The sequence below is a fragment of the Palaemon carinicauda genome, chromosome 31 (genome assembly GCF_036898095.1).
Source record: "Palaemon carinicauda isolate YSFRI2023 chromosome 31, ASM3689809v2, whole genome shotgun sequence".
NCBI lineage: Eukaryota > Metazoa > Arthropoda > Malacostraca > Decapoda > Palaemonidae > Palaemon > Palaemon carinicauda.
Window position 1 is genome coordinate 66,715,821 of NC_090755.1, and position 27,984 is coordinate 66,743,804.

A 27,984-nucleotide genomic window follows, 5' to 3' on the forward strand; every position below is an offset into this window, starting at 1 on the left:
TCTCCCCCCCACACACACTATATATATATATATATATATATATATATATATATATATATATATATATATATATATATATATATATATATATATATATATATATATATATATATATATATATATACAGTATATGTATTATCGTGAAATCATTTAGATCCACTTGTTCTTCTGCAGTTTCATCAATTACGAGATGATTATTAAGTCTTGTTAAACTTCGAGCTGTTAACGGGGTGATGCTTGAACTTCCCGGGTTTCACAACAAAACAAGCTGTGCCAAAAAGATCCGTATTGCAAAACCTTTGAATTGCATACGCAATCCTACAGTTATGAGAAAGTCGCTTTCTTCCTTACCACTGCGTTAATTTTAGAATTTGTTTTCAATATTTTACTCTCAAACAGTAATTTATTTTGGGTTGTTGGCAACGAATAACTGAACAATAATTATGCGAGTGTAAAGTGTCATCAATTGAAGTAAAATAGATATTAGGAAGGCGAAATCGAGGTGTCTGAACTATCTCCTTTCAAGAACAATTGCACTCTGTTGTCCAATAGCGAGGGTGGGGTTGCGTGTCCGTGACTCATATCATTGTCTAATTAGATTAAGCTCTTTATTAAATTCCAATAAGAACAGCAATGTCTCTAGAGTAAGACAATTCACTTATTTTGCATAGTAAACTATCGTTTTTTCATATAGATGTGCATTATGGATGTAAACACTCGATTAACTTCACATTAACAAGATAGACGTTTTTATTAGCAATCTAGTGTACTGCATAAAAGGGCCTTGTTGAAAGCTTAAAAATGCCTACGATATGATTAAAGACATGAAAAACCAAAGTACCTATAGCAACCTGTTCTTAGCTTGTAATAAGGTGGTGGTGGTTGGTCGGAATTGTTTAAGTTGACCTTATTTCAGCACTCAGCAAGGGTTTGGGTTCAAACGCATCACAAGCTGATAACGGAAATATTAGGTCTAGGATGGAACTCTTGATTCTATCCAATCAAAGAGAAAAAAACAAATAGATAAAATTAATACGACTGAGTTTGATTTGCTTAGTTGTTTTAATCAAACATGTTTACAAATTACACTTTATAATTAACTTTAAATCACCCATATCCTAGCTCTTATGTAAGAAATTCTTTAAAAGTTAAACCAAATTGATTTTGTTAATTGAATTGTATATTACAAGTGCATGCTACCATTTATTAAAATTACACTATTGGAAGATATAATCCAGCTCTTATATTGTTAATTTTCGCCAGAAAAATCCTTTTTGTTAAATTCAACTTCAGGGTCACTTAGCGAACAATATACCGTACCTTGGTATATGGTTGGCATTAGAACATTGCTGGTCAACCCTGTATCGAAACTTCTAGGTATGTTTTCTTATAAATGTAACTAAGTTATTTATTTTGACAATTAGGTGACATTTTTGTACAAATTGTCACATTCCTTAGGACCATCTGTGCTGATTTCCAGGTTGTTGCTCTGTCTTCATTATATTGAATTATTTTCTTCTGTTAAAAAAGACTTGCTTCTTCTGGTACTTCCAATCACTTAGTAAAATAAAATTTACTTATTTGATCAAAGGCAATATGTACGGCAGGTAAGTAAATTAAAACGAAGAAGAAAGTGCTTCTTTTAATTGTTTACACCATTTTGATGACGTCACTTTTGTGTGTGTCTTCCATATCATCCCTCGAAGTAGTTCCCTAATCACTGCATTACTCTGGGCTCTAAGTATGGAAGACTACGAGAGTGTATTGTTGGTCAAATCTGAGGTATTTGTGTATAGAATACCTCCGAGACAATCTAACAGAGGATACAGGTATATAATAAGTGTTCTAAATCTTCGCATAACTTAAATGACCCAAATTGTAGCCGTGATATGTAATGACAAAGTTCTCGGGGAATGGCTAACTGTCAAGTGGGTCCTTCAGCTTTGTAAATATTGTTTTGGGGGCGTTTCTCTCGGGCTGTAATTGTTTGTATTATGTAATGGGATTATGTCTGTCAGTCATCCTATCGAATCTGACTCCCAATCTGAGCATTGTGTTCGATTTTACAACCTTGCTTATAAACGGTGGTGTGACCTTTCATGCTTGACCAATGACCACCGTAGCCTAACTCAGCTGTTGTCCTTGATGATGTAAATAGGTGATTTGAGACTCGGTCAGGCTGTCAGAACTTTAAATAGTCTTTAGAGTCGACAAAAATACTATTAAATTTTCATTCTATAATATATTTTTATACATGGCTGAATAAAAAATGTAGCGTAGCCTAACTTTTAACGTTGCCTCTTAACCCCAAGCATCGGTTTTGTGGTAGATATTTACTTGTACGACTGCACAAAAGAATATTGAAATCTTGGTCTCCCCTCCTAACCCAACTTAGGGTGCTGTATCCTAAATCCCTGGAGGAGCTTTTGCCTTCCTGCAAACTGTGCTTTGTAAATTGACCAATACCTACATTATTTTAAGAGTTGATTCTAGTCTAATGAATGTATTTAAGTACGTGGCTTAATGCCCTCCGGTTATTGATGTCTTGTAATGGGACTATCTGGTACCACCTGATAGTGGAATAAACTTTTACCCTTCCTTAGTCAACAATGAAAACTTAAAATCCTTCCTAACCCAACCTAGGATGCCATGTCCTTACTCATCGAAGGCTTTGCCACCTGCCCCTTCCCCCTCCATTTATTTCAATTGACTTTAGACCCTTGTTCTTATTCGTAGTGTCTCTGAACAGTGCACACGTAAAATTATACTACTGTACTGTACTTTGTGACGGTTTGAATGATCCCCCGGTCTTGGAATTCTCCTTGATAATCTGCGCATGCACGAATATTACCGTTTGCCAGTGCATACGAGGTTGATGTTTTATTTTCCTGTAATGTTAGCGTGCGCAGCTCAACATTACCGCTTGCCAGTACATACGAGCTTGATGTTTTATTTTCATGCGAGCGAAGCGAGCTAATGGCGGAAAAGAACCATTATACAATGTCAAGGAGAATTCTGAGACCGGGGGATCTTTCAGACCGTCACACCGGACCTTAGCCTACCTGAAGGCTGGTGCTGGAGTTCGTGCCATATTTTTATTAACGTTGGGTAATTCTTCAGAACTAGCATTTTTAGGATATACTTTTAAGAAAGTCATATTGATTGCCATTACTGGGTGTATGGGAGGATTAGCTATTTATGTGCCTGACAGGTTACAACATCAGGTTGCCCTAACATCATGCCCATTTTGTATTGCAATCAATTGCAACGTATTGTTACTGATCAATAATTGGTTTTATTATATAATAGTACATTTTTAGTGAGGACATTGGAACTCCCATAATTAGATTCATCTTTGCTAATACTGTACATTATTTTGAATCTCATATCGTCACCCTCATAAACTAACTGCCTAAGTCATTTTCTCCACTTGTTGGGAAATAAATAAAACCTCATTTCCTAATTCTTTATATCATTGTCTTGAGCTTCAATTAACAAATTTTTAACAGAAGAATTTGTGAATTAGAATTTGTTAATTGAAGCTCAATGCAATGATATAAAGAATTAGGAAATGAGAAGGTTTTTTTATATTTCCCAACAAGTGGAGAAAATGACTTAGGCAGTTAGTTTATGAGGGTGACAATATACTACTGTTGTAAAACACTATTAACATGGTTACAGATTTGAATTTTTAAAATTTCCCGGTTTGCTCATATCGTCATCTTAGCAACTGCCAAGGAAATCTCTTCTCTCATAGCAAAATATATTCCCCTTGCTAGAACTTAGGATCAATGAGATAATGTTAAATCGCAAGTGAAGCGATCTATGGCAGAGCAAAGACCAATAAATAATTAAAGAATGTTAATTTGGCGTACCAGCAAACAACTGAATACACTCAATTGTGTTGGTAATTCTATACAATAGCTCTGCCAGCAAGTTATCAAATTTAAGTACAGTGATACCTCTGGATACGAAAGTTTCTGCTTAAAAAAAATAAAGGATACGAAAAGCGATACAAAGATTTTTATGCCCCAGTATACGAAAAAATTTTCAGGATACGAAAAGCTCACGAGATCCCAACTCGTCGCCGAGAGTACAGTACCTTTTTTTTCAGGGTATCAACCCTTAATTTAGGTGTACAGGTAACAATACACCTTCACTGATCCAAATGCTTTACATACAGTACCGTAACTTTTATACAGTAGTAAAGAAAACGGACCGTTTTCTTAGGGCTTGGAGGGGATAACTAGGCTATAACAACATTATTGAATAATCTCATGGTGGTTTCTGGAATGGATTAGGCTGTTTTAACGGTTGGGTTAATTAATGAATGATAGAAATAGCTGCATTGCATGTTTATTACTACAGTTTAGCGTGTTTATGAAAGAAAAGGTGTCTTTTCGTAAGGCTTGGAACGGATTAGGCTATTTACATGTAAAACGCGATTCAGGATACGAAACCGTATCCTGAACGGATTACTTTCGTATCCTGAGGCATCATTGTACTTTTAACTTAAAAGAGGGAAGTCCAAGGTTTCGTTTGATATATAATTATAAGCAGCGCTAGGTCTAGAAGTAAAAGCATTTCGGTGTGACAGAAGGCTTGTTGTATTGAAAAACAAGAAGAAAGTGTAAACAAGGTGTCGTTTTTACCTATCCATTTTTAAGGGAACTTTGAAAAGTCTTGTTTAAATATGGAATCTACTTTGATACTTGTATATAATTATATTGGTGTTAAATTCAGTTATAATTTTTCTGAAAATTAAGAATTTCTCACAAAACTATAAATGATTGGTGCTCATTCATTTGTGAGGTTATTGTGCATTGGGTATTAAGTCGGAAAGGTGAAGCTCGCCTTTACCCTCTAACCTAAGTAGTATAAGTACACAAAGGGTTTTAGGGGGTCTTATATTTGATATAGCAGTGTAAGGGGGGTCGGGCAAAAGCCCCCCCCCCCCCCCACAGCTAGATAAGGATACGGCTACTAGGTTAGGTGGTTTGTTAAGATTAGCTGGTGGTCTTGATTATTACTAATTCTACATGTGCCATTATTTGCATGTTAAAACGGATACTTTAATTCATTCCCCACCCAGAAACCCAGGTTTCCCACTGGGGATTCCCCAAGATTGGAAAGGTTAACAAGTAGGGTAAAAATACTGTTCCTCCTCAAAAAAAAGGTCTGCTTTAGATTAAGCAATTAGTAATATTATCAAAATTATTAGTGGCGGAGCTATTGTATAGAATTACTAAGGTGTTTTTATTACGATGAACACGTTTATGAACAACTCCATAGAAGATGGCAGGTGAAAGTTACTTTCTGTACGTCCTGGTAAACAAAACCTCCAATGTTTTGATTGTGTTTCATTACAATTGCTGTTTTTATTACAGTACTTTTTTACATTATGAAGACTGTTTCTTTTGTAAAGATAACTGATAGAAGCAACAAAGTATAAACAAATTGATATAAATAATATAAAATGAGATTGGTTCACATTGTATTTTATGGTGTTTCGACTATTATTGATGAAGATATCTACTGTAATACAAACCCATAGATTTTCAGTTTTCGTTGTTAACCCATGATAGATGCACTGGTGCTGTACAGTACTGAGAACCATCCCAGACTGGGAATGTGTTTTGGTATATGATACATGGGTTTAACCCCCTCTTTTATTCCCTTGGTCCTAGGGGATTGAATTCAGTGCTGTCTAACGCGACAGCTATAGAAAGTTAGTTGCTAAGATCTTAAGTATTTATCGGAGGATCCGGTCAACCCTTGGATGGGTGACCTGAGAACACTAGAGGTTGTTGGCATCTTACCTCGACAGCTCTAGCAACTTAGTTGCTAGGATCTTCCACATTTATCGGAGGATTTGGTCAACCTTTGGATGGGTGACCTGGGAACATAAGAGGTTGTCGGCATCTTGCGTGCTTCCGGTCTCCATTGGCCTAGGTGCTCTCAGAACTTTGTGTGAGCATCTTTAGCCTCCATTCTTGGAGTCCTTTCCCTGAGAGACATATTTTCCCATCCCTTCACTGTACTCAGTCTTGTTCGTCAACTCGGATGGAGCTCTCCCTTCATCAGGGCTTGTTCGATAGGGATATGTTCCCTTTTCATCTCGACTGATGTTTTCCAGTACAGTTTTGGAAAAGTACTCGGCTCATTTTTGTCAAGAACAGAGTCTGCATCTAAGCGACGAGAGCATACACACGTGTCTCCTCCCTCCTCCTCTGGTAGGTGGGAAGCTGTTCTCTATCTACCCTCGTGATCAGATCACCCGCTCTCACCGGAAGACGTGGTTGATCAAGATACCCCTGAGGTTCTTTGGTCACTTCTTATAGAAGTCTCCAGGTTTATCCTCTCCTCTGGAACAAATTTGATCTTCAAACTCTGTCATGCGATGAGAAGGCTTGCGGTCATACAAGCAGTTAGTCCATGGCCTCCTGTACAAGTTTGACAACTAGGACTCGTACTTCTAGTCATTTTTCCCGGATGTCCTTCATCAGGCCTGTGATATTGAGAAATAGTGCTTCAGTTTAGATAGTACCAAAGGTTTTCACTGGATTTTACCATAGGGTCAACCTGCTCCTTTCAGGATCGGTCTCGTTCTCCTAAGACTTTAGGACGATTGGCTGATCCTAACAGTCTGGAGCTCTTCCGAGACATATCCTCGGTTTACCACGATCTGAAGATTGGAGTAAATCTCGTGAGACCCGTGTTTAGTATAGAATATTGGTATCCATAGACATGGCCATTTGCCAAGTCCTAAGGTTCTTCAGCACCAGGGATGTTTTTCTCTGGTTCTTTACAAGACCCAAGCAAGAGAATGGTACTATCTCTTAAATCTCCTTGAGATGCAATCTTCCTTCTTTCGGGAAGGATCGCTTACTGTGGCAACAGAGGTTGGTCTTTTTTCTTGTCCACGGGAAATACTTCCTCCTGTGTTGGGCTCCCCTTCAGGGGATTCCTTCTATGGGATTTGGATTTGTCTAATCTCCCTCCTCCAGCCTCTATCCAGAGGTCTCCCTACTTGCGGGAGAGATCGATGATAGCGGCGACAGGGATTGGTCTCTTCTCCTGCCTGCAGGGAATGACTTCCTTCACCTGTTTGGAGACTTCTCCTGCTACTGAATTGGTAACTACTGGCCGGTTGTTGACACCTCGTTATATTTTTTTTAACTGCTGTATTCTAGCTTGGCTGTTATCATTCTCCTATGGAAAGGACTTAACTTAGGGAAAAATACAAATTACTTGTAAATTTGTCATATTTTGAATGAAAAAAATACATTGCTGTATCTCAGGTTTTCCACAATTATGAGGTTGCAAGAGAACCATTTAGTAAAAACCTTTTAAGACAGAATGGAAGCTTAAGAAAATAAACTTGTATTGGGAAATCATTGGAAGTTAGTGTCAGTTTTTGTACAAAATTTCTAATGTCATGTTAAATGGTAAAAACTAAGCATACAATAGTAGAAATTTTGTAAGGAAAAAGAACAGTACCTAATTCTTTTCAATGCAAAATTGGCCAATGAGAATATTATTATTATTATTATTATTATTATTATTATTATTATTATTACTATCCAAGCTATAGCCCTAGTTGGAAAAGCAAGATGCTATAAGCCCAGGGGCTCCAATAGGGAAAAATAGCCCAGTGAGGAAAGGAAATAAAGAAGTAAATAAATGAAGAGAACAAATTAACAATAAATCATTCTAAAAGTAACAACGTCAAAACATATGTCATATATAAACTATTAACGTCAAAAACAAATATGTCATATATAAATTATAAAAAGACTCATGTCCGCCTGGTCAACAAAAAAGCATTTGCTCCAACTTTGAACTTTTGAAGTTCTACTGATTTAACTACCCGATTAGGAAGATCATTCCACAACTTGGTAACAGCTGGAATAAAACTAATAGATTATTGCGTAGTATTGAGCCACATGATGGAGAAGGCCTGGCTATTAGAATTAACTGCCTGCCTAGTATTACGAACAGGATAGAATTGTCCAGGGAGATCTGAATGTAAAGGATGGTCAGAGTTATGAAAAATCTTAAGCAACATGCATAATGAACTAATTGAACGACGGTGCCAAAGATTAATATCTAGATCAGGAATAAGAAATTTAATAGACCGTAAGTTTCTGTCGCACAAATTAATATGAGAATCAGCAGCTGAATCAACGGCGGATGCTGATCGCCATCGCGCGACCCTCAACGGCGGATGCTGATCGCCATCGCGCGACCCTCACCTGCGGATGCTGATCGCCATCGCGCGACCCTCAACTGCGGATGCTGATCGCCATCGCACGACCCTCAACTGCGGATGCTGATCGCCATCGCGCGACCGCACACCTTCGGATGCTGATCACCATCGCTCAACCCTGCGCATGCTGATCACCATCGCGCGACCCTCAATTGCGTATGCTATTCGCCATCACGCGATCGCCCACCTGCAGATGCTGTTCGCCATCGCGCGACCGCCAACCTGCGCATGCTGATCGCCATCGCGCGACCCTGGCATGCTGATCACCATCACGCGACCCTGCGCATACTGATCACCATCGCGCGACCCTGCGCATACTGATCACCATCGCGCGACCCTGCGCATGCTGATCACTGCTCACGATCGCTCACCTTCGCATACTGCTCGCCATCGCACGATCGCTCACCTGCGCATACTGCTCGACCATCGCGTCGGCATATCACAACGCGCCATCGCCAACCTGCGCGTTAGCGCTCACCAGCTCACCACCGATCGCTTGTTGATCCATATATCGCGCTAACGCTTGCGTTCGCCGCCTCAGGCTCGCTCTCATCCACCTGCCCACCCTCACGACCGCTCGCCTGCGCGCCCGCGCGACCCCTCGCCCGTGCAACCGCGCGACCGCTCGCCCGTGCAACCGCGCGACCGCTCGCCCGTGCAACCGCGCGACCGCTCGCCCGTGCAACCGCGCGACCGCTCGCCCGTGCAACCGCGCGACCGCTCGCCCGTGCAACCGCGCGACCGCTCGCCCGTGCAACCGCGCGACCGCTCGCCCGTGCAACCGCGCGACCGCTCGCCCGTGCAACCGCGCGACCGCTCGCCCGTGCAACCGCGCGACCGCTCGCCCGTGCAACCGCGCGACCGCTCGCCCGTGCAACCGCGCGACCGCTCGCCCGTGCAACCGCGCGACCGCTCGCCCGTGCAACCGCGCGACCGCTCGCCCGTGCAACCGCACGACCACTCGCCCACGTGCCTGCACGTCTACGCTCATGCTCTCCAATGTTCGCCCACGCGCGAACCAACGGTTTTTTTCCATCGCGCAGACGGATGGTGTTCCGTCGCGCGAACCTACAGTGTTTCTTCGCACAAATGTCGGCTTATTTCTTGCAGTATCCATTGCTCGTCTATGGGTTATCGCCCGCCGACCACCAGGAATTCCCGTCGCGCGAGCTCCAGGGCAATTGCGACCACGATTCCCAATGGGGTTTTCGCAGCATGACCAGCCTGGCGAGTTCTTCTGGAGCGTATTTCCAGAACACTGTGTCACCCCGTAAACAGAGAGCATGGCACTTGCAGAATAGGAGAAACTGAGAGATCTGAGCAACACTCACCTGAACCTGGGTTAACCCTTCCCCGTCATTCCCTGGAAGGATATTTTGCGGGGGGGTATTTCCGTTCGAGATTTCTCCATCGGACAAGGGGTGACTGCTTACCTCTTCCTCTGGGAGCTTACCAGGTTCTTTCCCTCCTCGGTTACGGCCCGAGGTTTAGTTCAAGGAAGCTACAGGAAGATCAAGGGTACTTTCCTCCTCTCGAGCTCAGGCACCTTGGCCTTTCGTCACGTCGCCCTACAGCACGATGTTGGATACATCGCAACGTCCCTCGCCTTCGAGTAATACTACTCTGTGACGCAGGTGCTACAAGCTGGAGTCTGGAAGCGTCTGATGACCTTCGCAGCCCGCTTCCTGCAGGGCGTGACCCACAGGAGTCTCGATACGTTTTCTATCGCTCTGTGATGGCTACACAACAGCTGGTCTAACCTCAGGCTCCCTTTTGGACAGGTAGCAGAAGGTTGAGGGCATTGTTATCAGGTTTTAGTCTGCATGAACGAAAGAAGTATGTCTGGCCCTTACTTCTTTCTTCATCATCCCCTCTACGGGGAAGCAGCATCCTGGTCTCTGCATAGCTGACCTCGAACCTCTGCAGGTAAACCATGCTTCCTTGTGTTCCGAGTATTGAGTCAATACTGTCGCGTCCCCCATACCCTGACGAGGTGGTATTGGGAACGTCCTAACCCAGAGTTCCTTCTGGAACTCCAGGTCAACTGCCTAGGACGAGTCACACTTCTTCCTTCACACACAAGCTTACGTAGGCCACATGGTTCCTTGCGGAGCAAGGAACTTGTGAGGTGCAGGGACTCCTTTTCTCGAGTGCGACTCACTCGGATTCTGAGTCCCCGGGTAAAGCCAAAGCCAGTATGGCTGGGGACTTTCCACCCTTCCTAAGGGATAAGTCACCCTTTGTAAATAGCGTGGTTTGTATTTCGGTTACGGAACAAATGACAAATTTGGAGATAATTTGTATTTTTCCTAACCATACAAACCTTAGCTATTTACACATATGTATTTGCCCGCCAGCCCTGTCCCCCAAGACAAGTCCTACCTCTAAGTGAAAGTGAGTATTCACCTGTGTGTGAGGGGGAGGAGGGGTAGCTAGCTACCCCTCCCCTACCCCCCCCCCCCCCCCCCCCGCTAACTAGCGCGGGGGTAATACACCCTCGTTAAATTCTAATGGCTCGCCATTTCAGCTACGCTAAAAGTAATACCCTTTGTAAATAGCTAAGGTTTGTATGGTTAGGAAAAATACAAATTATCTTCGAATTTGTCATTTTGAGATGAAAAAGAGTCAGAAAAAGGAAGACAACCTCTTGATAAACCACCAGGCATCCATGGCCCTTCTATTAAGCCTGCCCACCACACCATTTAAAAAAAACAAGAAAAAAAAAAAATTATAATAAGATAGAATAGTGTGCCCGAGTGTACCCTCAAGCAAGAGAACTCTAACCCAAGACAGTGGAAGACCATGGTACAGAGGCTATGGCACTACCCAAGACTAGAGAACAATTGTTTAATTTTGGAGTGTCCTTCTCCTAGAAGAGCTGCTTACCTTAGTTGAAGAGTCTCTTTTACCCTTACCAAGAGGAAAGTACACTGAACAAATTGCAGTACAGTAATTAACCCCTTGGGTGAAGAAGTGTCAAGTATCTCATTATTGTCAGGTGTTTGAGGAAAGACCAGAATATGTAAAGAATAGGCCAGACTATTCTGTGTAAGTGTAGGCAAAGAAAAAATAAGCCGTGACCAGAGAGAGGGATCCAATGCATTTCTGTCTGGCCAGTCAAAGGATCCAATACCTCTAAAGTGGTAGTATCTCGACAGGCAGCTGGTGCCCTGTCCAACCTACTACTTACAATGATAAATGAACCCATACACTACTGCACTGCTTAGAAAAGTACAATACAGTACAGATTTGAATAAGGCAAATAATTTATGTAATTATGGGTAAATTTTTTGACGACTGAATTAAATAAAAGTAATTGATACCTTATCTCTTCAGCTATTGCATTGATTAATCCTCGCATAATTAATTGGAGTCTCACTTTGTAATTTCAGAGCGGCAGATTGGAGCTTAGGAACACCGGACTGGACTGGTCGTATGCGTCTGGTTAATAGAAAGCAGGAATGCATTCTAAAATTGGAAGACAAGATTTCTGGGGAGTTGTTTGCAAAATGTCCTATTGATAAGTATCCAGGTGTTGCTTTAGAAGCTGTCACAGACTCATCGCGTTATTTTGTCTTAAGAATTCAAGATGAAGGAGGTAAGGTTTCTAAATAATTTGACTGTTTAGATAAAAGCTTTCTGTATTATAAGGACAAACTTTATTTCATCATTTAATATTTTACTTTCAAGAACTTTTTTTTTTTGTTTCTGTGTTCACAGAGACATTATCTCGTCATCCAATGCCCTTTTATTGATTTGCCGTCCATATTACCATTTACTGCTCCTAAGGAGAATGTTCCTGTGAAATTACGTTGTATTTTCATGTTACTTGTAACTTTTATTTTATCTTAGATGCAGGAAGTGATGTTCTTCCTCCTATGATGCTTGCAGGTAGAGCTGCTTTTATTGGACTTGGTTTTGGAGATAGATCGGACAGTTTTGATTTAAATGTAGCTCTGCAAGATCACTTCAAGTATGTCAAAAAGGAAGAGGAGGCTGAAAAAGAAAAGGAGGAAGGAAAACCAACATTAGATTTAGGTTTTAAGGAGGGTGAAACCATCAAGATTAGTATGAAAATAACCGTAAGTATGAGAACAACCACTTTTTGTTTTGTGTATGTCATACAGTGTACTGTATTTTGAAACTTATTATTTTTATAACCACTAATGATTATACACAGTACTAATGTACTGTTGTAAAAGGTACCTATTTTTGATTATCCTTACCATAAACTTTTCTTGGTAAAAAACAAAATTTGAGTTTGGCTTTTATCCTGAGCTGATCATGCTTTTGTAATATTAACTCTTGTGGCTGATAGTCTTCCCTGACATCAGTTTTGACCCCTAGATGATCAATGTCCCTGATGTCATTTTTTTTTTTTTAATGTTCATTAAAACTTTAAAATTGTACTTGAGCGGAAAATAGGAATCTGATGATGTTAGTGCCTTAGTTGAACCACAGTACGTGTGGTCCCTAATAACGTTAGGAAAAAACTTTTATAAACAGTGATCAGAGACCTTAGGTCTGGATGCAACATATTGCAGTTGTCAAAGAGTTGGGCAATCTGCATTGTGACCATTGTGGATTTTTTTTGTGTCAATTCATATTAAGCATTATTAAAATTTGGTTTTGTTTGAATGCTAAGTTGATTTTGATTTACAGTATTTATTGAAGGATCAGACATATTGTTAAAGATAGATTAGGTTGATATTTTACTTTGTTGTGGAATTTTAAAGTATTTAATGAACGCTTAGGTGTAATCATGATTACTCAAGAACCTTATTAGTCTTGCATTTAAAGACCATCTCATTTTTATTCTATCAGAAAAAAGAAGGCCAGGAAGGCACAAACAGACCAAAGCCTAAAGGTGCTGGGGCTGGACTAGGGCTGCTCCCTCCACCTCCAGGAGGAGTAAAATTAGCTCCTCCCCCTGGTAGTGCAAATACTACTCCTTCACCTTCTGGACCCTCACCGCCATCCAGTACCCTCGACTTATTTGGAGGTCTTTCATCGACACCAAGCAATCCACCTGCGGCAGCACCACCACCAACTGCTGCTGCAGGTAGTGGAGGTACTGAAATGTGGGGCGATTTTGCAAGTGCTACACCTAAACCAGCACCTCCGAGGTATGTACAATATATCCTATTTTTTTTTTTTTTTTTTTTTTTTTTTTTGGTGTTTGGCAATTCAGAAGGGTAACTGGGTATAAAATTTGGGTAATGAAGGGCTACTGTACCAGAAAGCATGTTTTGGTTTGTTCCGTAACCGACATACAAACCACGCTATTTAATAGGGGTTATTACTTTCGGCGTAGCTGAAATGACGAGCCATTAGAATTTTAACAAGGGTTTACTACCCCACCGCTAGCGAGGGTTAGGGAGGGTAGCCTGCTCCCCCCCTCCCCCCCCCCCTCACACACACCTGTGCTTGAGCTCGCTTTGTTCTCGGCTCGGGTGGTAGTCGGATGTGTCCGCTCTCACCCTCGCCTCTCTGACAGCCATTAATGTTTTTCTGCTTTTTTTCCTACAGATTTGTTTGTGAAGTTGGCCTCTGCTATCATGCGCAATGTCCTGGATTACCTGACCGCCCTTGTGGGACATTTATGTCGGCGGTTGAGATGGACCCTCACACCCTTGTCTTTACTGTAAGGGCCAACGGTGTGATAGAACTAATAAGTGTGGTGAGGGTAGGGAGTGGTCTACCTCCCAGGGGGAGAGGTTTTTCTCGGTGACGGAAGAAGTCCAGGCGGGATTTTTCTCCTTTGAAGATTTCTTTGTAAGGAGAAAAACCCAGGACTCAGCTTCCGTTGCCCAAATCTCCTCCGAAGCTCCCACTCGATCGGTTTCTTCCGAGAAACCGTCGAGTGGTAGCGTAGACCATGGTTCTGTTTCCCGACCTCGAGGTTCGAGAGAGGGCGTTGCCTCCCCTAGCGAGGCAGCTCCACCTCTTCCCCCGGGGGAGGAATTAAATTTAAATGTTAATTTAACTGATTTATTTCAGCTTTGGTCTTCCTTGGGGCTCGAAGGTTCGCCCCCCCAAGAAAGCCTTGTTTGACATATCCGGTTGGGTGCTGCTCTCAAGCAATCGCCGATGTCGGCAGAGGTTGATCCTCTGTCTATCATCGACGTTGTGGTGGCAGAGGTATCCGATGCGGTATCTCCTAATACCTCTGCAACTGCTTAACCTGCTGTAGCGGAAGGCTTAGTTTTCTCCCTCTGATCAACCTTAGAGGGTGGAACTAAGTCCTACAGTCTCTCCTGCCGGTGATTCTCCCCCTCGGGGGAGTTCACTCACAGAGACTCCTCTTCGGAGGACTGCTGATGGTCAGCTTGCTGATCCAACGGCCCCCAGAGGGCGCATATGCCGTAAGGCTCGCCTTCCTCTTCGCCGGAGAGGCCTTCCTTCACCTCGCAAGTGTGTGAGGAGGCGCCTCTTCGGTTTGTCGTCCTCGCCGCAGAGGAGCCTCGTCATCGATCTCCGACTGTTCCTGCTACAACCCTGGACCTCTCTGCGGATTGTTCGCGATCCCCTTCGGTGGAAGGTCGTCCTTACAAAGGACACGCCGACCTTCCACCCGTCAGACCTGTTGACCTGCTGTCGCTGTTCCTGGCTGCTGGTGCGCTGTGGGTGCCAACTAAACCTGTATTTATAAACAGGCACTGATCCCTTCGACGCAACAAGGGCATACGCGCAAAATTAGCGCGTACAAAATATGCGCGCCAACGTTCAGCTGACCTCTCTGAGGTTTCGGAGTTAGCGCACAGGCGCTCTCCTACTGTTCCTGGTATAGCGCGCCAGCGTGCACCTGCTGCCGAGGTTCTTGATAAAGCGTGCCAGTGCTCGACTGTGCGCCAGCGCTCACCTGCTCGCCATCGTTCTCCTGCGCGCCATCATTCTCCTGCGCGCCAGCATCAACGCGCCATCGCTTGCCTGCGCGCCAACGATCTCCTCCGCGCCAGCATCAACGCGCCATCGCTTGCCTGCGCGCCAACGATCTCCTGCTCGCCCACGATCTTCGGATCTGGGCTCAGTAGAGAAGTTTAGAACTTCCCCTACTCGCCAGCGCTTGCCAACGCGCCGTCTACCTTCACCTGCGCGCCATCCCTCGCCAGCGCGCGATTCACCTACAAGCGCCCACGAGAATGCTAGCCCACGCCCATTCCCTCCTGATATGCGCCCACCAGAGGCGTGACAACGCACGCAGGTTCCAGCTGCGCACCCGTGCGCAAGGGATATCTCTCCTGCGCACGCGCCCATCGACATCTAGAGCGCACGATCGCTCGCCCGCACGGGCTCTTCATTTTGATCCTGCGCGTGAACATTCACTCGCGCGCGCAAGCACACAATCTGATTCCTGCGCGCGCCCCTACGCGCCATCTTTCGCCCGCGCGCGCACCCTCGCAATCGCACTCGCCCTCGCGCGCACGCCAGCAGTCTCCCGCGCGCGACCCCGGGTATTCTCCATCGCACGAGCGCCAGCTCGCTCCCCAGCGCAATCGCCATTACCCTCCTACGCGCGAGGCTGCAGGACAACGCGCGGTAAGGTCGCCATCACCGCATTCCCTCCCCCCACAAGGGCAGAGCTGCAGGACAACGCGCGGTAAGGTCACCATCACCGCATTCCCTCCCCCCACAAGGGCAGAACAGCGCGCTCGCTGGTAGGTGGGAAGGTTCTAGAAAGGTCCATGGACATTTCTTCCTTATCTTCTTTCTCCTTACAGGCAAACCCCCCTCCAGAGGGAGTGTCTTGACACCGCAGCCGTCAGCCGGCAGCCCTGGTTTTGGGTTCTAATTAGAGCGGTAGCACAGGCTTTCAAGCCTGTTCTCGAGTTGGGCCACAAATCCTTGGCTGCATCTACTCTCCTGAAGAGGAAAAGAGGAGTTTCGGACGCGGTAACTTCTCCGGGGACGAAGCTGTCTCCTCGTAAGTCTTCGAGGCAGGCGCCCTCCCCCCCAGACATTTTCTGCCCCGCTTCGGACAAGGACTTCCCGTCCTCGGGTTTCACGTGAGGTGAGACATTCCCCCATCGCACCATTGAGGGAAACCCCACCTCGCGTGGTAAAGTCTTCTCGGATAGGGGTGGAGAAGAGCCTGCCTCCGTCGTTGTTGGAGTCCTGCATCCCTCCCAGGAGGGAGTCGAAGTACTCCAAGACAGTACTGAAGTCGTCATCAAGACTTAGACCAGAGCCAGCCAGTCTCTCGGGGAACGTCCGCGAGTTTCCCTAAGAAGAGCCTTTGGGGACAGGAGACTTTGCTGCTAGTCCTTCAGGAGGAGAGCTGCAGGAGTCAGAACATGCATTCTTGCAGATTCTGACTCTTATGAGGACTCTCAATGGGTTTGACCGAGTATTCAGGACTCAGAAACCCTCTAAGGCCAGTGCAGCTTTGTCCTGGTCTCAAGGGGTTAAGAGTGCTAGGGACAAGATCGCAGTCCAGCTCTCCGAGCTTGCCTCCTCCAACCGATCCAGTGCCGGCAACAAGCTTCTCCCACCTCCTCGTGTACAGTAGAGGAGGTACTTCGAGATCGTAGAGGAGCCTTGTTTAGCTCTTGCCCTTCACCATTCATTGGAAGAGCTTACCAGGGAAGTTGTCTCTTGAGAGAGACTCCAGCCGGCAGGTCTCATTCTCCGCGACTGAGATCCTTAGTCAGGAGAGGGTTGCGAAGTGTACCATGCAGGCCACTTCGTGGCTGGATATCTGATACGTTCGGAGGATTTATCCAAAGAACGTACCAGGAAAGCTATGGAGACCTTTTTACTCTCAGGCACTCGCACAATCGAGTTTCTGGCCCACCAAGTCTCGAACTTGTGGGCAAACACCATCTTGAAATGTTGGGATGTGGTACCTGAGAGGTTCCACCAGGAGGTCCCTAGCACCGAGATCAGCAGGCTCAGACATTTTTTCGTAATGGGAACGAACCTGTTTGAGCCTAAGGACGTGGAGCAGTCTGCTGAGAGATGGAGGAAGTCTCACCAAGACTCCCTCCTACATAGGGCTTTGACATCCAAGCCCTATAAACCTCCAGCACCCCAGCAACCACGTCCCACCAAGACCACGAAACCGACTATGGCAGCGAAGACAGTGGTCTAAGCCCTTTCCTGTCAAGGACAAGAAAGGCAAGAAGTCCTCGAGGGGAGGGAAGAATCCTAGAGGGAGCAGCCGAGGCCGCAAACGCTAGGATTGGCAGTCCACCTGCATGTCCACCAGTGGGTGGATGCCTACAAAGTTGCGCAGACAGGTGGCAGCAACTCGGGGCCGATTCCTGTAATCGGTCAGAGATATCGCGTCTCGTTCACAACATCTCTACCTCCCCTGAGGACGAATCCAGTGTCATTAAGCTCCCTTGCCATAGGATCAGCAAGGGGGCAAGCCCTTCGGGCAGAGGTCCAGACTAAAGCAAACTCCGTTCAGCATGGAGATCGCAGACACAGTCAGACTTGCAGTGAGACCGCAAGACTTCATGTGTACACTGGATCTGAAGGACGCGTACTTCCAGATCCCAGTCCATCCGTCTTCAAGGAAGTACTTAAGATTCAGCCCAGACAACAAGGTGTACCAGTTCAAGGTGCTGTGTTTCGGTCTCTCCACAGCACCACAGGTTTTCACCGGTGTGTTCACCCTAATATCGTCGTGGGCACACAGGATCGGCATCCATCTCCTCCGTTATCTGGATGACTGGCTGATCCTAGCAGACTCGGAGTCATCCCTTCTCCGACACAGAGACAAACTTCTGGGACTTTGCCAGGATCTGGGGATCATGGTAAATCTCGAGAAGTCCTCTCTGCTTCCCACTCGAAGACTGGTTTACCTAGGCATGATTATAGACACCAATCTCCACAAAGCCTTCCCATCAGACGACAGGATAGCAAGGCTGGGGGGGGGGGTCGCAAGCCCTTTCCTCAGACGAGAAGAGCTTCCAACCCAATCGTGGTTACGTCTCCTCGGTCACCTCTCATCCTTGGCTCGTCTAGTTCCCAACGGTCGCCTCAGGATGAGATCCCTCCAGTGGCGACTCAAGTTCCGGTGGAATCAAGGTTGCGATTCCCCGGACGTCATGATCCCTATGGGTCCTGCGGAACGAATGGACCTCCAGTGGTGGGTGACAGATGAGAACCTACGAAGAGGAGTGGATCTTCTCGTCCTTCCCCCGGATTTGATGCTGTTTTTGGACGCCTCAAAGAAAGGTGGGGACCACGTTCTGCACCACAGGACCTCAGGCCTGTGGTCAGAATCAGAAAAGTGCCTCCATATAAATCGTCTAGAGATGAAGGCCGTTTTTTTGGCCCTTCAGCAGTTCCAACAATACCTGGAAACTCTGTGGTGGTGATAAGCGACAACACCACAGTAGTGGCTTACATCAACAAGCAAGGAGGTACCTTTTCGAAGCAGCTTTCCCATCTTGCAGTAGAGATACTGAGATGGACCGAAGTCCGCTCAATTCCACTATCGGCACGTTTCATTTCAGGCAAGAGGAATGTGCTCACTGACAATCTGAGCAGAGCGTCTCAGATAGTGAGTACCGAGTGGTCTTTGTATCATCTAGTAGCCAACAAAGTCTTGACTTTGTGGGGTTCCCCGACTGTGGATCTGTTCGCGACAGCACTGAACTTCAAGCTTCCACTCTACTGCCCCCCAGTCCCGGATCCCAATGCTCTCTGGCAAGATGCCTTCCAACAACGGTGGGACAACGTCGACGTGTACGCCTTTCCCCCGTTCTGTCTGATGAGGAGGGTGCTCAACAAGACCAGAATATCGGTCGACCTGTCAATGACCTTAGTAGCTCCGCTATGGCATCACACAGAGTTGTTCCTGGACCTTCTACAACTCCTAACGGAACTTCCGAGAGAATTCCCTCCACGACACGATCTACTCAGACAACCACATGCCAGCATCTTCCACAAAGACTTCACGCCTGGAGAGTATCTAACATCTCCTCGCTGAGAGAGGATTTTTCGCAACAAGTTACGATTAGGATAACTGCATATCTGCGAAAATCATCCGCATCTGTCTACCAGGCAAAGTGGAAAGTCTTCTGTGGTTGGTGTCGTGGAAGGGGTATCTCTCCACTCGATGCCACTATTCCAGCAATAGCGGAGTTCCTCGTGTATTTGCGGGAAGAAAATGCGCCTTTCAGTCTCGGCGCTCAGCCTTATGTCTAGCCTTCAGGCTCAAAGGAATATTTTCTTCCTCGCTGGAACTTTCCCTACTCATACGAAGTTATGAACTTACCTGCCCTCAGTTGGATGTACTGTAAGACCACCTCCATGGAACGTGGTTTGAGTTCTCAGGTCTCTTAAGAGACCTCACTATGAACCATTACGCCAGGCTTCAGATCGCCACCTAACTTGGAAGACGGTGTACCTACTAGCTTTGGCTTCGGCCAAGCGAGTCAGTGAACTTCATGGTCTCTCATATGACATCGCCCATGCAAGGGGAGGGGGGGAGGTAACGTTCAAATTCATCCCTGAGTTTATTGCTAAGACTCAAAATCCGGGGTTGCCGGACGCTCGGTTTGACTCCTTCCAGATTTTTGAGTCTTCATTCTGTAACAGATGTCCCAGACCATCTCTTACTGTGCCCAGTAAGGAGTCTGAGGCTATATCTCAAAAGAACGGCTGCAGTCCGTCCCCAGGTGCAAGCATTGTTAGCACTGGGAGGACTAAGAGGAGGATCACCAAGAACACCATCTCAGCATGGATTCGTAGGGTGATCCATCTGTCCCTGAATCCAGACCCTTCTCCGTCACGTCGCCATAGAGCACATGATGTCAGGGGCGTAGCTACGTCCCTGGCCTTCAAGAGAAATTTCTCAGTGACGCAGGTTCTTCAAGCTGGGGTGTGGAAGCGTCAGACGACCTTCACAGCCCACTACCTGCACGACGTGACCCACAGGAGGCTCGATACGTTTTCTATCGGCCCTGTGATGGCTGCACAACAGCTGGTTTAAAACCTCAGGCTCCTTAGTGGACAAGTAGCAGAAGGTTGAGGGCATTGTTACCCAGTCTTAGTCTGCATGAATGAAAAGATTTGTCTGGCCCTTATTCTTTTCTTCATCTTCCCCTCTCTTGGGGAAAGCAGCATCCAGGGTTCTCTGCACAGTTGACCTCAAACCACTGCAGGTAAACCATGTTTCCTTGTGTTCCGAGTATTAAGATAATACTGTCACGTCCCCATACCCTGACGAGGTGGTATTGGGAGAGTCCTAGCCTAAAGTTTCCTTCTAAAGGACTACAGGTCAACTTCCTAGGACGAGTCACACTTTATTATACCCTCACACACAGCTTGCGTTGGCCGCAGTCCTTGCGTAGCAAGGTTCTAGCGAGGTGCAGGGACTCCTTATTGCTGAGTGCAAACACACTCAAATATTGAGTCCCCGGGCAAAGCCAAAAGCCAGTACTGGCAGGGACTTTCCACCCTTCCTAATGGGTGAGTCACCCCTATTAAATAGCGTGGTTTGTATGTCAGTTACGGAACAAATGACAAATTCGTAGATAATTTGTATTTTTCCTAACTATACAAACCTTAGCTATTTAATCAAACTTGCCCGCCAGCCCTATCCCCCTGGAAGTCCTACCTCCAAGTAAAGTGAGCTCAAGCACAGGTGTGTGAGGGGGGGTGGGGGGGTGGGGGGGTAGCAGGCTACCCTCCTTACCCCCTGCTAACTAGCGGTGGGGTAGTAAACCCTCGTTAAAATTCTAATGGCTCGTCATTCCAGGTATGCCGAAAGTAATAACCCCTATTAAATAGCTAAGTTTGTATAGTTAGGAAAAATACAAATTATCTACGAATTTGTCTTGTTGACAAACCTTGCGCTTTAAAATTAGGCATGTTTATTAAATGCAGAGGATGGCAGAATTTCATGTTTTAGAAGTGAATAAGATGTACTGATTAAATTGTACGCATATAACCTGTTGGAAAGAAAATTTCTGTGCATATTGCCCATCATAGGTTGTTTTGATACCATGACCTAAAAGCAATGATAGAAAATTCCCCAAGTTGTGAAATATGTGTAGATCTTGGTGTAAGTAAACTCCAGTTAGGAGGAATGGGTTGGTTATTTATTAAATAGAGCCTAGTTTCTCTGCTGGGGGTTTAGTTAGTGTGGAAGTAGTTATGTGGATTTCCCTTTGGTTTGTATTTACAGTGCGATAGCACTGTACTAGAGTTGATTAGGATTTTAGTTTGTTCCTACATTGATACAAACTTCTGGGTCATTTATATGGGTTTACTCCTAAGTCTATTCACTATGACCAGAAAAAAAGAAAAAAAGGTGCATAACTGGCCAAGTTGGGCAGTGTTTTCATGCCTCTGAGAGGCTGAGCCTACTTCTGGTCACCGTTTTGTTTGTATTTCCATCCCACGCTATGATCACGATTCCATGCTGGATTACCCTTTTCAGTGCTTTTTTCTTTCAGTGAATTTTGTGGGATAAGTGGCTTTTCAAGTACAGTACCCTTCGGACTTACCCTGGCCTTGAAGACCGCCCATGTGGAACTTCATGTATAAGGTTGAGGTTGATCCACAGCACTTAAACCCAAACTGCCGTGAGTGTATGCCTTCCCAGTGGAAGAAGTATCGTGTATGTTGCAAGAAGTGAGCTAAGAGAGAGAGATCCTGTTCCACATCTTCTTCCATTGAGAGCAAGAAACACAAACTCTCCCTTGCAATGCACGATCTCTCTCACCCTGATTCTCCTTTACGGGAGCCCTTGGGGCATAGAGAACATGAGTTGCTACCTGATATGGATCCTTTGGATTTAGCCCCAGGACAGCCTGTACTCAATACGATCTTGATATCTAGTTTCAGATCTCCATCTCCACCCACGAGCTTGCTCGGAGGTGAACACTATTTTGTGTTTTCAGAATCAAGGCGACTTCTCACTTTTGGAGGATTCTCCTGTTAAAGTGCTGAAGTTTTCACCACGATGTTATCCAAGAACTCTATCGCTTGTGCCAAATGAGAATGCTGCAGTTGCCACATTACCCTGTACCAAGGCACAGCTCTTGGAAGGGGCTTACCTTTACCTGGCTCCTATATATGTGTCTGGCTTACCTTGTACACCAAGGGGCCTATGGCATAGCTCTTCTCCACAGAAAGAGTCTTGGGGTTTACCCGAGAATTCGCCATTATCTTTTTCAGATGTTGTTAGGACATTCACAGTTGTGTCCACAACAAATTTTACTTTAGATTTGGTTGATTCATCAGAATACGAATGAGGTACAGTATCCCTTTCCCAACATCTCTTTCGGAAGGTGAAAGTTGTATCAAGAAACATTTCAGCTTCATGTGTTTCAGCCACCCGTATTAGCATATCTATGCGCGTACACGATGTCACATAACTCGCTGCCATCCTTGCACGTGAACGCACTAGTGTGCAACCTGAACTGGCCACCATCTTGTCTCACTCTCGTGGGGACACACGACCCGATCATGCTGTGATCCAAGCACGTGGACGTGCAGAGGTGCCTTATGTTCGTGCACATCTTTCAACGTGAGTTGATAACCAAATTGCTTCAAGCTCATGAGCCCATCAATTTCAGAGCCTACCCCTCTGTGTGGAAGTAGTTATGTGGATTTCCCTTTGGTTTGTATTTACAGTGCGATAGCACTGTACTAGAGTTGATTACGACATAATAATAAACTTATTATTTTACCTAGGTCTTCACTAACAAAGATTAATTCTAACTTCCCTATTATTCCTTAAGCTACTAAGAGGGAAGCCAGTGTGCCACATGCTGGCAAGAGAGCAGCAGTTTCAGATACCTGTATTTCTTCTTTTCAGGGACAGGAAAGAAAAAAGGCAACAGAACCTAAGCCACCCTTTCCTAGAGTGGAACCACCCTCAGCATAGAGTGCCAAGTCCTCGGATGGGAGTCAAAGACACACTTCCCCACCATATTATTCTTCTTCCAGAAACAGTCATTCCAGGTAGACGTCTGAAAAATCTTTTTCTTCTCAGATTTCAAGCTCTGATAGTCTCTCTTGCTGTTCAACCTTGTCCCCACGGGGATAGAAAAACTTATGGGAGGAGTGAATATGACTCCTCCCATTATCTTTCAGCATCCTCGTCTCAGCTGGCTCAAACACAAAGACAAAAGGAAAGGTGAAATCCTCCAATATCATTTCTAAACAGAAACCTTAGTAATTCCTGAGAAAGGAGCCTGCACACAGTGACCCTACGCTGATTATTATTGATGACTCCACTCCCCTGATCCCTCTGCTGGGGCAGGCTCCAGTCCTGCTGAGTAATCCCCTCGAGGTTCTGACCGCCAGATCTGAGAAGTAACATTTCCTCTAAAGGATGATCCTTGTAAGCCATCTAGACAGTCTGGGAGACCCCCGCAGATCCTGGTTATGTGCAGGCGCTATGCAATAGACGTCATCTTTCCTCAACCTCAGCACAAAATATTGATTTGATGTATCTGTGTCAAATCAGGCTTGTGATACCCAGGACCTCTTCTACAATCAGGTTTCAGCTGTAGAGAATTCACTTCGATACAGTAGATTATCCAAATGCCCACTTCTAGCGATTTCTTGTCAAAGAAAGTTTTACATCTATTCAGAGGCACATCCCAGTCCTCTTTCTATCAATCCTGATGTGACTGTCCTTATCCTAATTGTAAGCTAGTGAACCTTCCCTTCACTTTTTCAGCATCAGAGATGCAAAATATGGAGGTTGCTGCCATGTTGGCTATCCAGGTCTGCTCTTGGCTAGACCAGTGGACAGAAGCTGTCACGCTGATGTTGTCAAACAGTTCTAAGGCCTTAGAATTTCTATTCCATCAGACTGTCTCCCTCTGAGAAAACTATATGAACATATGCAAATATGAAGATGCATAATAGGGGTATAAAGGTTAGCGTGTAAGGATGGATTAGAGTATTTGAGGTGGCTTAATCATGTGAAAAGAATGAACAATAAGAGGGAAGTGAAAATGTTTAATCCAGAAATGTGATGAAAATAGAAAGCTCTAGAACGGCAAGACAGATTGATGGAAAGGTTTAATTAAAAGGATGCATGAGAGTGTATAGTGGGGTTTTATTCGCTGATAATAAACTTATGGTTAGGTGTCTCAAGTGGGTAATATTTTGAAAGTTTCATTGTAGGGCATCATCGATCATTCAGCAACCATTTTTATTTTTCTCTGAAGCTACCCTCTTGTAGGAAATGGTTTGACGTTGATAAGATTTATACATTAAAAGATTTAAAATATTAAAAAGATATATTAGTAGGACAGACGGATGTTGAAAGTAAAACTGTATTAGATATATATTATTTTGGCTTCCTTGTGTAAAAGTAAAACGCTTTTCTATAAAGTTACCCTCCTCTGCAATTGGATCAAGAAAAAGTTCATGCTATATTCTCAAGGAAACTGCATATACTGTACATGTGGACCAAGTGACTACTCGTTTTTTGCCAGTAATATATGTTAAAGAAACTAGGATGCAATCCCATGAGAAATGTGAAAAAAGGAAAAAAAAAATTAATGAGTCTGGGAAGGTAGGCAGATTCAATAACAGTAAACAAAGCAATAGAAGATAAGCTAATAATGTTGAATGACATGGAATATTGCTTTGCTACCAAAGATTTTGGTTGAACAGGGAGACCATACCAATATTCTTATTATACTAAGGCAATGGTTTGTTTATTGTTAGAGCAAAAGGATTTTTTTATTGAAAGTATATTTTCAAAGGAAATTTCTGAACATTTTAGACATGCATACAAGTGATGTTGTTATATTATGGTATTAAACATTCAGATGTGAAATTAACTAGTATGTTGCATGCATTATGAATATTTTATATCAAATTTCCCATGTTCTTGAATCACTAGTTAACGAACAAATCTTTCCAACAGTGAACCGCCAAGTGGGGGATCTGGCAACAGCTGGGTAACATTTTGAGTTTTTTTTCGTATTTTATGTAAATGTAATTGTCAAGATTGGAGGTCGTGGCCTGCCTTCATTTTGTCAAGTTGTAAGAAGAATATTTTCATTTAGTGTACATAGACCTCAATAAGTTTTTCCAAATATTTTACTGTAATGAATACTAATTGGTAAGATGATCCAAGGCAGTGATGATATTACTGAATGCAATTTAATTAGGAAATCTCTCTCTCTCTCTCTCTCTCTCTCTCTCTCTCTCTCTCTCTCTCTCTCTCTCTCTCTCTCTCTCTCTCTCTCTCTCTCTCTTTATTTCTCAATTACATTCCCAAGGTAGTATTTAGAATTTATTTGCTTAATATCCAATGGTTAGCTAAAAGAAAATATTCAATAGAGAAATGCCTTTAGTGTAGAAAGCATTTTACCAGGTGAATTTTTGCCCGAAGTTACTTCATTAGTTTTCTTTGAGCAATAACTTCAATGAATTATAACAATGTTTAAATTATCGTCGTATGTACTCTACGATGATTAGCTCTGTAATGTTTTGTGTAGTTATTATCCCAGGATTTTTATGGAAAGATTGTAAATTATTTTTTGTTCTTTCACTTGTAAAGAGGATTAATTTCTTTCTGCTTGCTTTGCATCATCATATGAGTGTACCATTAGTATTTCAACGTGAAATGTTTCTTTAAAGGATACAGAAATTATTTTGAATTTGTATACACTACTGTATTTCTGTTCCATGACTTTTAAGGTGGTGCACTACCTTCTAAAAGGTTTTCCCTTTATTTATGAGCATGCATCTTTCACATATTCATATACACATTAATTTTGTTTAACATTTGATTTGGATGCATCGCATTTTTACATGACACAATGAATAAGTACGGTATAATTGTTTTATTTATATTTTTTTGTTTTCAACTAAACAATTTGGGAATCTTTCTTTGTCATAGATGTTCTTTCAAGTGGAAGGCGGATGAGAAGCATGAAATATATTTCTAATTTGCTTTTTACACTTCAGGTATGTATGAATTTTTCTGTGAAAGATATTTAATAGCGAGTTCTTATTCTTCGAGATGATTGAGAGAAATTTTTAACTACTGTACATGCTAGAATTTATTTTTCTCTGTGCTATTTAGAATGTAGAGAGTGGTATGTACATTTATTTTATAATACAATAACATGCAGTGCTGAATGTATTTTGATAGGATTGGTGATTTAAACATTTGTTTTAGGAAAATCTTTGCAATTACTATGTTCCTCCTTACTGTACTTAATATAATATGAACATTAATAGTATTATATACTAAAAATGGCATAATAATGAATAACCAGTAAAGTAAATCATGTAGGTCTAACGGATCTCTTTCTACACAGCAGATGGTGTTCAGGACTATGGTCCTTCATAACCACACGAAATCAGCAAATTTTCATATACTGTATTTCTTTAAATAGTCAGATTCTTGTAGCTTCCCCTGGTTTTGCAGTGTGGTTGACCATAACGCTGTGCTTGGAGGTGTGTCATTGTTTACCAGATAATGCCTTCAAAGGAAGCAGAAAGACATAAAACGAATTTTAATGTTCTTGGAACAGGTTTCAAACTGATCGATGCCATTTAGTGGGACAGATTCTCTTATCCGGAAATATGGGTTGTAAAGGCTGTTGAAATGCGTTTGAATCAAACTTTCAAAACTTTTCAATCATGCTATTCTTGTATGTTAATTTCATTAGTTGTTGGAAAAATTCTGTCCTTCACAGAAACTTATGGATATCAGATTCTTTTTTTCCCCGAGGCTCAGCCTCGTGCATCTCACATGTTGGGTGTTTAGTGGAAATTGAACGAATGTGAAGATTTCAAAGCGAAGTAAGTGTACGGTACAGTTTGTTTTGGCCATTAACCTTGATTTTCCGTGATGTGGTGATGATATTTTGCTTGAATTAATTCATGTTTTGCATACATGAAAAGAAAAACTTCTGCCTTGTTTGTTGTAGAAAGTTGATATTTTGTATTATTGTTGATGTTTTGCAAGTTTCTATTTGCTGTCGTTATATCGTAGAACAGATGAGATGCTGTTGACTGCTTGTTGCCATTTTCACATGGAACCATTTTTTTCATTCATTGTTAATACTTTCTGAAATTTTTGCAAGTATTACGAGCGAATAGTAAAAAAGGAACTACTTGCAAATGACCAATTATTTTGCAGTCTGTCATTAACAGTTGTAAGTTACAGTGCCTAGCCTGATTTAAGTAATTTTACCATTTGAAGATACTTCTAGGATTAAATACATTTCCTATTGTATTTAAGATATTGCTTGTTCACATTTTTATATTGCTGTGACCATGTCTTATATGATGTTAAGCCTGATGAAATAGAAAATGAAAAATCTGGTCATAGGAGACCAGTATGGGCATTTTTTTTTATCAAGAGGCCCAGCAATGTGACACAGCTGGGTCTTTGGGTGACGTACATTTTCAGAAAGTTATTTTGTCTCGCACAGTGCTGCTTGGTATATTCACATCACAGGGCAATACACTCCAAGAGCTGTTGTCCTTTGGCCGTAGGCAAGTAATGTTATTCAAACAGTAACATGTTGTTAGGTCATCACATATCTTGTCTGTTCTTATCATTAGGTACTGACTTAGGAAAAATATATTTGTAGCCATTGTAGGTTTTACTTAAAAAGATGTACAGAGTTACATAGGAGGTTATAGAACAGAGAATTACAGTGTCTCTGTGAGATAATGTTGTTAGGTATTACATTGATTGTTCAAATCTCTCTCTCTCTCTCTCTCTCTCTCTCTCTCTCTCTCTCTCTCTCTCTCTCTCTCTC

The 27,984-nt window shown here is 43.5% G+C and overlaps 1 protein-coding gene across 2 annotated transcripts; it reads left to right on the plus strand.

The window, feature by feature from the left end:
* Positions 1-1,679: 1,679 nt before the first annotated feature.
* Positions 1,680-27,984, plus strand: LOC137624502 (NECAP-like protein CG9132). 2 transcript variants are annotated; one of them, XM_068355312.1, is made up of 5 exons: positions 1,680-1,829; positions 11,662-11,867; positions 12,122-12,351; positions 13,094-13,395; positions 25,125-27,984. In XM_068355312.1, exons 1-5 carry the CDS (start codon positions 1,744-1,746, stop codon positions 25,168-25,170), a joined length of 870 nt encoding a protein of 289 aa, XP_068211413.1. In that variant the 5' UTR covers positions 1,680-1,743; the 3' UTR covers positions 25,171-27,984. The 2 variants fall into 2 exon arrangements, with proteins under 2 accessions (XP_068211413.1, XP_068211414.1); XM_068355313.1 differs by having other exon boundaries at positions 12,161-12,351.